We start from the raw sequence: 12,074 nt of genomic DNA on the forward strand, positions 1-12,074 counted from the left end.
GACCTTCAACAGCTATACAAATAATCCCGGGGCTGTATAATTCTGACCAGCTCGTAAAAGAATTCACGAGTCGGATCGATGGACTCGAATTCAAATTCGACGAACGCAATGGAAAACTCGACATGACAATTCCCGAGCAGTATGAGATTTGGTTTTCAGACCGCGTTCGAGAAATGTTCGGATTGGACGACGAAGGGTGGCTATCGGCTAGTGAATACACGGGAGATCGAGCGATCGAATTTTCACCTCGAAGAATTCTGGTGTACCTGAATCAGCTGTCAACCACTGGTAATCTCGTAAAGAATAATGACGATGTTCTGCAGGAAGGTCGAGTTCTTGGGTGGATAGATCTCTCAAACGCCGCGTTCGGAGAATACTTCGTCACTAACTACGAGAAACCGAGTTTCAAAAACTGCAAAATGGAACCATCCACGAGCTAGACTTCGACTTCAAAGTAGAATGGAAAAATTCTTCGAGAAAGCTCGATAATCACGATCAACCGCTGGATTTGGAATTTGAAATCCGATAGAATAAAAGAAAGAATGTCTATCTGGGGACCAACAATCGAAACGGAATCGTCGCCAACAGCTGGCGAAGATCTGGATCTTTCAGCGTACGTCAAAAAAACTGGTACGAGAATGACCGGAAGGATTAACATGGGAGATAAAAAATAACGGGGTTGATGGATCCAACCGATCCGCAGGATGCAGCTACTATGGGGTCCGTGACCAGCCTAACCTCATGGTTAAACGACAGAAAAGTTTCGAAGGATGGCGACTCGATGACCGGCGAACTCGCTATGAGCGGCAATAGAGTCACGGGTCTCGGAACTCCCCCGGACAACGAGGACGCTGTGACAAAAGAGTACGTAGACCAGCAAATTGGGCACGAGCACGATACCAGCTTACACGTTTTGGGGAGATTCATGGTATGGATGAACGAAGACGGAACGCACTACGTTTCCATCCGAGCCACGAAAAACATCGACTTGGAAAGAAACAAGTTGATCGGAACGGAACGGAATGAACAACACTTTCAACGCCAGACCTAATCAAGTCAGCATAACTGCTGGGTTTACGAATTTGCCGAATCCCGGAAAAGATTTGGCTCCCATGCGACTCACTAAGGCTTTAGAAATTCGCTTCAACAACGATCCTATTACCCAACCTTGGAACCTTTCTTTTTCAGTAAAACCAAAAGTCGCTCCAACTAGCAGTTGTTCTTTGCTGCTTCAGGATCTTACTGATCCAGATGTCGGACCTATAGTATTTTTTTTCTGACGATTACCTGGACCAATAACTCAGTATCGTTTGTCGTGCCAAAACCAGGGAACCAAGTCGTATTTTCTACATCCGCTCAAACAGACACAACGATCATGCATCATGTCTCGATCGAGTACGTTGAAAATAAGCTTTGTTTTTGGATCAACGGGGTATCAAAATACGTCTACAGAACTGACGCTTTGGGAAGTCTCTATCACATCAGTATAAATTTTGAGCAACTGGGAATATTGAGCTTCTACGAAAAAAAAATTAACCAAGCAAGAAATCATACAGCATTTCATTGAAAAACACGTCTCGAATTTTACGGACCACGAAGTTTTTTCTGGACTAAAAGGGTTCGCAAAAAAATTGACTGGGTACCCCAGGGGCCTCAACAAAATTGCGCGGCAAAAAAAAGTTCGCAAAAAAGATTGCTTAGGTATTAATAAAAGATGAAGCATAATACTATGCCTAGCGCGCCAAAACTGTACCCCGATCTTCCCGAAGATCAGCAACCAGCAATCGAAGAGCAACCGACGAGTGACCAGGGAGTCCAATTTCGATTAAACAAGATTTCTGAGATCATACATTTTCTGGAAAATGAAGTCAACGAACGAGACAAGCTGCGAAGAAAGTACAAAACCGCGTGGAATGTCTTCTACAGCGCTGCGCAAGTTTCCGGGCTCGTCGCGGTCGGATCCGGAACAGGAGCCGTCGGAACACTGGCTACGGGGGTCGGCGCCGTCGTGAGCATTCCTCTCGGTGGAATCGCAATTGCTGGGGGTCTGGTCAGCGGAGTTTGCGTGGCCTCGGAAAAGCGACCATGAAAAAGGTTGAGAAGCACGAGAGCGTCAAACGGACTGCCGAAAGTAGTTTGAACACTGTCAATGATCTGGTTTCAAACGCCCTACAAAACGGACAGGTGAGCAACGAAGAATTCCACCATATCCTGCGGGAGATGGAGAATTACAGAAGTCACAAGGCTGGAATAAAACACAGAACGCGTGCCGATCTCATCGAATTGACAACTGACAGGGAAAGAAAGATTCGCGCGGAAGCCGAAAAGGTCGGAATGGAACGCGGAAAAAAAGAAACGCTGAAGTCCCTCAGCAACAATATGGGCACATGGGCGGTAGAGGCAGCCACCAGGGGGTAGGCAAAAAATTAGAATATAATTTTATTGTGTGGAAATAAAGATAATGGCGAAAAAAAATCAAAAATCAGACAAAATGCAAAACCCAGATGAAGATCTGGCTGAAATGCAAAACCCGGATGAAGATCTGGCCGAAGTAGTAAGTATGCTGGAAGCCGACATGAGATGGTATACGACAAGAATTCTAAGTAATGGAAAAGACATTCGTACTCTTAATACAATCATTGGAGCGTGTATGCTCGGGGTGTGTGGCATGACAGCTATCGTAATTCACGGTAATTTCATCTTGCACATTTGAGCAGACTATTGTTCATGATGCTTATGAAAAACGTAATGGTATTCTTAATGATCATATTTGTTCTCCAAAATCCAACCGTAAACACTCACGTAAGCATAAAAATGTTAGACGTGGTAACCGTAAAAATAGGTCATGTAAAAAGGGTAACAACAAGGGTACACCTATTATGGTCAATATTGCGTTTAACAATGTAAATCGTGTGAAGCCAAAGTTGTATGATATTAGAAAGTTGATTGTAGAACAAAACATAGATATCTTTGGTATAGACGAAACTTTTCTTGAGAATGATGAATGTATCAATGTAAATGGCTATAAATGGTGCGGTAAGAATAGAAGTGGCAAAGGAGGTGGAGGGATAGGTATGTTAGTGTCAGAGAAGATAGTTGTTATTGATGACAATATTTGTAATTCAACATCTGATAATTATGAAAGACTTTGGATACGTGTCAACATTTCAGGTATTTTAATTAATATTTGTGTTACATACTTTCCTGTTGAAGGAACTGATCCAGATCTAACAAATGATCTTTATAATCAATTACTTTCAGAGGTCATTCAATTGGAGAATGAATGTAACAATGAAAACCCACATATACTCATCATGGGTGATTTTAATGGAAGAATAGGTGATAAGATATATGGTGGTGATCCAGTTCTGAATTCCAACGGTAAACGTCTTCTTAATTTTTGCAATGATGCTTCTTTGGATATAGTTAATTGTTCTCGAAAGTGTCACGGGAAAATAACTTGGTTTCGACACACCTATTCGAGTTGCATTGATTACTTTCTGTGTTCAAATGTTTTGAACGATTACATTGAAAAAATGACTGTGGATGAAGAAAGAAACTCTCACTTGGGTAGCGATCATAACGTCTTGTTTTTGCACCTAAAATTGAATTCTTGCGATAGATCTGAATCCGGAGTAGGCCTGGGCTGTAAAACGTGGGATATTTCTCACGATCAAGACTGGTCAGCCTATCAAAATCAATTTCAATAATTTTGATCAATGGGACGCTGCCAATTTCAATGACGCTAATACTCTTTGGAATTCATGGAAAGAAACACTTATCTCAATTGCACTTGATACTATTGGTTGTAAACAAGGAAACAAGACGGGTAAACAATGGTGGGACAAATCAATTGATATGGCAATTCAAGAAAGGAAAAGGGCTTGTAAAGAACACCGTAAGTGGTGTAAGGATGAACGGCAAGACAAAGAAAGAGGAGACGCCCTTTGGGAAGATTATAAACTTAAGAAGACTCATGCAAAAAATCTGATTCAGCAAAAATTACTGAAATGAGATTTGACAGGAGTGTTAAAATCGCTCAGGCAGGGGTCCCTCTTGTAGAGATTTCTGGAAGGAATTAAGGGTAAAAAGAAAAGGGATGAATTTATTTCTTTAAAAATACCTAATTCCAACGAAATTACAACGGACAAAAAGGTGATAAAAAGTTCTGTTATGAATTATTGGAACACTCTTGGAAAAATGAATAGAGAATTGAATGATAGCGACATATCAATAAAGACACATGTCAGTAACGTAAGAAAGGAATTTAACAATGATTGTAATATTGATTCACCAAATGTTTTGAATAATATGCACTTTACTTTTAAAGAAGTTAAAGATAGCATTTGTAGAGCTAAGAACAATAAGGCTCCTGGTATAGATTGTATAACAAACGAATTACTGAAAAATGGTGGTGATTACCTTATTTACAGTTTGACTGATATGTTCAACAGATTTCTCTTCCTTGAAAATTCTCCAGTTGACTGGAATCAAGGTATTATTGTTCCAATTTTTAAGAAAGGTAACAAAAATGATTTGAACAACTATAGAGGCATTACCTTAACGTCATGCGTATCAAAAATTTTCAACCGTTTGGTGTGTGACAGAATCTCAGTTTTTATTGAAAACAATGACGCATCCTTACGGAAGTTCAGGGAGGTTTTAGGAAAGACCACAGATGCGATGATCATATTTTCTCACTTAAGAGCATTATTGCCACACGTTCGGCGGAGAAGAAATCAACATATCTAGCCTTCCTGGACTTTCGTAAGGCATTTGACACTGTTTGGAGAGAAGGACTTCTCTCAATCGCTTGGAATATTGGTATAAGGGGCAAAGTCTGGAATGTTCTGGATAACCTGTATAAAAATGTTCAGTGTAATGTAAAGCTTGGTGATATCGAAACTGATTTATTTGATATTGAAGAAGGCCTGAAACAAGGCTGTGTTTTGTCCCCTGTTTTATTTTGTATTTACATTAATGAGTTGACAAAAATGTTTCATCACGATGAAAATGTTGGTATAAGTATTTTTAATGTCAAAATAAATTGTCTTTTCTGGGCTGATGATGTAGTTCTAATTGCAGATAATGAAACAGATCTTCAGAAAATGCTTAATATTGCGAGTAATTTTTCGGAACGTTGGAAACTTGATTTCAATCACTCCAAATCTAATGTTGTTATTGTTGGTAAACGTAAGGATGAAAACAAAATTTGGAACCTGGGTAATAGTCGTATTCAAGAGGTCGACCGCTATAAGTACCTTGGGTTTTACATTTCAAGAAATCTTTCAGACCATATTCATGCAAGTGAAATGATCAAGAAAGGGAACAGGTTAATTGGCTACATCAAATCAATTATCAATAGCCAAGATAACTTCAACAGAGTGTACTATGGTAATATTTTATGGAAAACCCTAGCTCTACCTGCCATCAATTACGCATGCTCAGTGTCCTCTTACAGTACGAGCGATTACAAGAGACTTGAAAATCTTCAGCTTCAAATGGCTAGGTCAATTCTTAGGGCCCCACGAAATACCCCCTCAGTAACACTATTAGGAGACTTAGGCTGGGATACGATTGAAAATTCACATAAGATCAGTAAAGTTAAGTACTTTGATCGTCTTATTAATATGGACTACTCATAGATGGCCTAAACTTCTTTTCAATGCAATTTTTACAATTCACAATTCTAACAAGCACTTAAGATGGAATTGGATCGGTTGCATTGAAGAGACTCTAAATGACAGTGGTTTTGACCAAATCTTTCGGTCTGTGTATATTCATCAACCATCGTGGATTAGATTGTTTCAAGATGCAAATCAAGATCATTACAATAGAAGTTGGTACAATACAGCTTGTAATAAATCCTCATTGTGTGATTACATACGTTTTAAGAATAAGCCCAACCTGGAAAATTATCTTCAAGATAAATTGGATTTTTATGGTGCCAGCTTAAAGTTTAAGGCAAGATCAAATACACTGCCTCTAAACGGTAGAGTTGCCTCTTGGCATAATAGTAAAACTTCTGGTTTATGTGATTTGTGTCATAGTAATATAGAAGATATTAGGCATTTTATATTTTCTTGCCGAGTGTACAATGATATTCGTTCTAATGAGTTCAAAAGATTGAAGGAAAGTTTAGAAAGGAATGGTCTATTATATGTATGGGAATTATTTATTACAAGCAACATTGATGAGAAATTATTTATCTTGCTTGGGGTGACTGCACCCAATTTATACCAACTTTTCCTAGTGACTTAGTTCACACTGCTAATGTTTGTTTTGATGTCACATGTAAATCTTTACTGAAAAGAACATGGAAGGCACGTAATGATTTCCTTAAGTAATTAATTCTTCACCACACTGACTACAATCTTGTCTATTGTATATATCCAGTTGATGTAGTTTTAAGTGGCTGGCACTCAGCTTCCACCCAGGGGCCAATTGGCTTTTGATGCTGGCTTTATTTGCTTCATTCTTTTTCCCCACTTTTGACCCACGGGCGGACGATGAATGCAAGCCAACTTAGTATTCTTTTAGTATTTTAACTTTAGTATTTTAAGTATTCTTTTTTAGTATTTCTGTTTGTATTGTTAACTTTTGTAAATACTTTCAGTATCATCTTTTAATTCTTGTTAACTTTTGTTTATATGGATGCACCACCAAGACGGTGGGTGCCGCTGTTATAAAAGCGTTTTCCAAATAAATAAATAAATAAATAAATACAGGGGGTTGACGCAAATAAAAAGAAGTCTCATGGTAGATAAACCATGAGACTTTTTTTTGTTCAAAACATTGTTGAAGATTCGAGTTACATTTAACCAACAGGGGTAGTGCCCCTTCCCACTAAATTTTTTTTTGCTGTGGTCGTGGAATCGCTATAGTACTTTTTTAATGTTCAATATGTTGAAGGTGATTTTTTGCAAACCAGTTTCCCTTTCAACACACTGTAGTTTCAAAACAAATTGAGCTACCTACTAAAGTTCATTACACTCCCAGCAGGCGTCACTTGATATTATGTTTACCAGACAAGTTGAACTTTTGACACTGATATGAACAAAGAAACACAACCACCACTTATAGCGTGGGTTGATGCGTTAACTGTGGCTGTACCATTACTAAACTGAAGACGGACTTATACACACATATGGATAATAATTCACATGAGCAATCTAGTATGGATATTTCAAATAATGAACCAGTACCATTTGATATTGATACACCAGAAGTAAGTGTACACGATAGTTTTTTTTAATGGGATCAAAAAAGACTGCAGTTGTTAGTCGATCACAAAAACTTTGGTATAGAATAAGAAAATTACTGTAGTAGGCTTTTAACGGAAGGTCCGTTCGTGGATGTACCAATTCCTAAAAAGCCAAAGGGAACTCTACAAGATCTGTTTGGAAAAAAACTGAGCAAAACAATTCCTCTGAATGGTAAAGATCTCGATAATTATATGAGACGTAAATTAGTCAGCTTCGATCCTGTAAATGTGTCACCATGGGATCCTACAAGCTTAGACAATGTAAAAACTACCTTGATTCAGGGTTATACCATACTAAAACAACATAACGCGAATTTGCTCGGACATATGTTGCGATATGGTACAACTTTACAATCCTCGTTTGATTACTACAGCATTGCTAAAATGAGAGATAATCTTTCTCCTGAAATGACGTGGAATGTATGGCTTTCTGACAATGTCGGTATTTCCACATCATACGATCAATTACTTCGCAGTATTGCTAGAGATTTTACGAGGTATCATCGTCTCAAATATTTGGGAGTGAGCCTATCGTGGTTCAAACAAAATCGTGAAAACATCAGGTTACTTTTTATCGAGTATCCTGATGTGGCAAGGTTCTGGTGTACTGACTCTCCTAATCGATAGGAAAGTGAATCTATCGTGATTCAACACTTTGAGTAAAAAAATTGTTAAAAATATATCTTTAACTTGTTTCAACTTTTAACATGTGAATTGTTTTACATTGTTTGTTGAGACCCCATTAACTTTACCATAAGCTAGTCTCAAGTCTAGTCGAAAAAAGAGGAGAGGTGGAGTCTCAATTATAGGTTGCAGCCAATGCATTAGCTGTCAAAGTTCACATATCTACACCGGAAGTAGCAGCCAATGCATTGGCTGTCAAAGTTCACATATCTGCACCGGAAGTAGCAGCCAATGCATTGGCTATCAAAAATCTACTTGTTTGTATTGTAAGTAGCAGCCAATGCAGTGGCTGTCAAAGGTTACATGTCTACACCGGAAGTGGCAGCCACTACATTGGTTGTGAACACAATTTTTTTTTGTTCTCCTGGTAATATTTGTAACCAGACCCAATTCGTGGCAAAATTTGAAGCCGTGCTTGGATTTCAAAGAGGAAGCAGCGTAAAATTTCTCTCTCTTCTTTTGGGTCAATGAAATCCATGTTTCGCCAAAGTACACGAGCAATCAATGGCCTTCGGTTTTTTACTCGAGAAAAATTTCTTTCGTGATCTCGTGAAATTTTTTGAATTCCTCGATTCTTTCCTGGAGCCCTTTTTCTTCCCGCGTCACTTTTTTAAGACTCTGTCCTTGATCCATTTTTTTTATTTTTTATAATTAAAAAAATCCTAAGTCAATTTTTTTTTTTTTTTTTTTTCGCGGGCTGCCGCAAAGTCTTCCGTCGCGACACAAAAAAAGCACGCGCTTGGAAATTCCGAGCGCGTGCTTTTTTTCTCGATTTTAAAAAGTCAGTGGCATGCTATCGCTGCGTCAAAATCAGTGGCTCCAGTCTTTGCAGAGTTTCACGATGTCTTCGTACCCTCCTCCGGCAGCCAATGTCATCGCCCAAGTAAAATCAGTGGCACCCCAGTTTTTGCAGAGTTTCACGATGTTTTCGTACCCTCTTCCGGCAGCCCATGCCATCGCCCGATTAAAATTAGTGGCACCCCAGTTTTTGCAGAGTTTCACGATGCTTTTGTACCCTCCTTCGGCGGCACATGCCATCGCTTCGTCAAAATCAGTGACACCCCAGTCTTTGCAGAGTTTCACGATGTCTTCGTGCCCTCCTCCGGCGGCACATGCTATCGCCGCGTCAAAATCAGTGACACCCCAGTCTTTGCAGAGTTTAACGATGTTTTCGTACCCTCATTCGGCGGCACATACCATCGCCCAACAAAGATTAGTGGCACCCCAGTTTTTGCAGAGTTTCACGATGTTTTTGCGCCCTTTTCCAGCGGCACATGCCATCGCTTCGTCAAAATCAGTGACGCCCCAGTCTTTGCAGAGTTTCACGATGTCTTCGTGCCCTCCTCCGGCGGCACATGCTATCGCCGCGTCAAAATCAGTGACACCCCAGTCTTTGCAGAGTTTAACGATGTTTTCGTACCCTCCTTCGGCGGCACATACCATCGCCCAACCAAGATTAGTGGCACCCCAGTTTTTGCAGAGTTTCACGATGTTTTTGCGCCCTTTCCAGCGGCACATGCCATCGCTTCGTCAAAATCAGTGACGCCCCAGTCTTTGCAGAGTTTCACGATGTCTTCGTGTCCTCGTTCAGCGGCACCTTGCATCGCCCTTTCGAGTTGAGTCTCGTCAAAGAGCCATTTCAACGCCACGAAGGATTTCCCGTTTTTGCAAGCCTCCACAAAATTCTTGGATCCTTTATACTCCACGCCCAGTTGTCGACGGAAATGAGCCAAAAAATTCAAGAGCTCATTTCTCGTCGCCTCGGATTTGAAACTCGCGATCCCGGCCAACGTTGCGAGTTTTTCCATTTTGAATTCCCGAACTTTTTTTTTAAATCAATTTTTAAAATCCTAAGCCAATTTTTTTTCGCGGGGCGCGGCATTCGCGAATGCGCGATTTTTTTTGTTTGCTCAATGAAGGACCGTTCATAGACATAGCTCTGTCAACATGGACGTGCGCGCATTCGCGAATGCGCGAATTTGTCCATGAACCCAATGAATGACTTTCATAGACATAGCTCTGTCAAGGTGGATGTGCAAAAAAAATGCGCGCATGTGCGCGCATGGTTTTGAACCCCCACTTGTACTCTACTTACGGGAGTGTAGAATATCTTATTTTTCGCATGTAGGCCTAAACATTTTAAGCACATACTATTATATGATTATATAAGATTTTTGATGTCAATCCAAAACGCAACTTTAACTTTAATTATGAGGCTATTCTGTAAAGGCCCATACCCGGAGTTGCAGTTGACAGGTGTATTACTATGCATCGTACCTCGATCTGAAATCATCTCCTCGATGATACTTACCATTTATCCCTTCACCGTTGACGGTCACTTGTTGTTTTGAATATGACATGTATATCCAATATAGTTCCAGAATAGCAATCAGCATCAATAAAATACAAATATGTATCTTCTTTAAAAACATTTTGAATTCGTCAAATGTACCTGCAAAAAATAAGAAGGAGAAAAGAAGAAGAAGACACGAAAGCTTATTATGGGAACAATCTCAAAGGTTGATGAAGTCCTATACAGTCTCACGGTTGCTATCAGTGCAGCATCATTAGACGGGGGAATATATGAAAATAAGGGGGCTTACGTCAAATTGCAACAAAAGGTTTTTAACTGATTTTGGTACTATGAGACCTCAGGAATAACAGAAAAAAAGTCCTGAAAAATCGGGCTACCGGAAAGTGGTTTTCCAAGATGGCGTCCAAAATGGCCGCCAAAAAATCTTAAAATTACTATAATTCATTTATTTTTCACTACAGAGTTGGAATTTTGGTGTCTAAACCCATGTTTTGGGGTCAATGATTTTATTATAATCAACAAAAATATTGCAGAGTGATCAGATAACCTAGAAATCCAAGATGGCGTCCAAAATGGCCGCCGATACCCTTAAAATTGCTATAAATCACTTATTTCTTATCATAGAGCTATGATATTGGTGTCTATCCCTATGTTTGTGAGTTCAACAAATCCATTGAGACCATTAAAACTTTCACCAAGTGATAGCATCCATCTTGAATTTCAAAATGGCTGCCATTTCTGATATATTTTGCCAAAATGGCAAGTTTTTGAGAATAACAGAAGCTATACATTGTATTTTTAATGTTTTATAAAACTGTTTTATTAAACAATTAAAAAAATAATACAAAACAAATAAAATGGAATCATTAATTTTATTAATAAATGATTTATTCAATATATTTCCATCAATAAGGATATTGATATCTTATGGGAGCTCTCGATCAACTCCAAACAAGCAACTCCTAATTGGCCAGGAATGATGCACACTATCCATAGAGGAAACGAGCACCTGGGTCAGTCTTTGGTTGTTTTCGCCTATGATAGACATGTATTCAGGGGATAAGACCTGTATTCTTTCCACATTGGAGCCAGCGCATTTGAGTTCCTTTGCAGTTATGCAATGAAATATAACCTGTCACCAATAGTCATATTTGACCAGCCCCTATGCTGAGATCATCCAATATTGCAGAGTGATCAGATAACCTAGAAATCCAAGATGGCGTCCAAAATGGCCGCAAAAAAAACAACCTTATAATTTCCTTATTTTTCACCCATGAGTTGCAATTTTGGTGTCTAAACCCATGTTTTTTGGGTCAAGGATTCCTCTTTGACTAACAAAAATATTTCAGATTAATCAGATAAGGTATAAATCCAAAATGGCTGCCTAAAATCTAGTAATTAGGTGGTAGTTTTTAACGCAATAATGATCTATTGAAAGTTGACATTTTAGTATCTACACCCATGTTTGGAGGTCCAACCAAAAAACTGTTTTGTACTGTATATATTACCTGTCGTTTCAGGTTGGTAGTGACGTGTCTCACTATGATTGGTTGGTAAAGTGAGAAAAACCTTAAAATGACTTGAACTGTATTTATATTATCTTAAAAGTACTTCCCAGTGGGTAAAGACAACAGCCAAAGTTGCCAGCACTGATGGAGTCGAAAAATAATGCAGTGCGGTGGTTGGTTGGTTGGTTGGCTGATATCCCTACCATCCCTATGCAGGAGTACTGAGACAAGTCTCCTAGTTAAGCTGAAATAGATTGCCCAATTTCAGCAATGATAAGATAAAAGTCAATATTGGTGAGACACA

General features: G+C 39.2%; 1 protein-coding gene across 1 annotated transcript in view; it reads right to left on the reverse strand.

Annotated features, from left to right (window-relative positions):
* The window catches only part of LOC140149837 (carbohydrate sulfotransferase 9-like), a 132,924-nt gene extending 122,543 nt beyond the window's left edge, over positions 1-10,381 (reverse strand). The window contains 1 exon segment of the mRNA XM_072171870.1: positions 10,260-10,381. Coding sequence (XP_072027971.1) covers positions 10,260-10,380 — 121 coding nt within the window. The 5' untranslated portion in view covers position 10,381.
* Between the last annotated feature and the right edge of the window lie 1,693 nt (positions 10,382-12,074).

The sequence above is a fragment of the Amphiura filiformis genome, chromosome 4, assembly GCF_039555335.1.
Source record: "Amphiura filiformis chromosome 4, Afil_fr2py, whole genome shotgun sequence".
NCBI lineage: Eukaryota > Metazoa > Echinodermata > Ophiuroidea > Amphilepidida > Amphiuridae > Amphiura > Amphiura filiformis.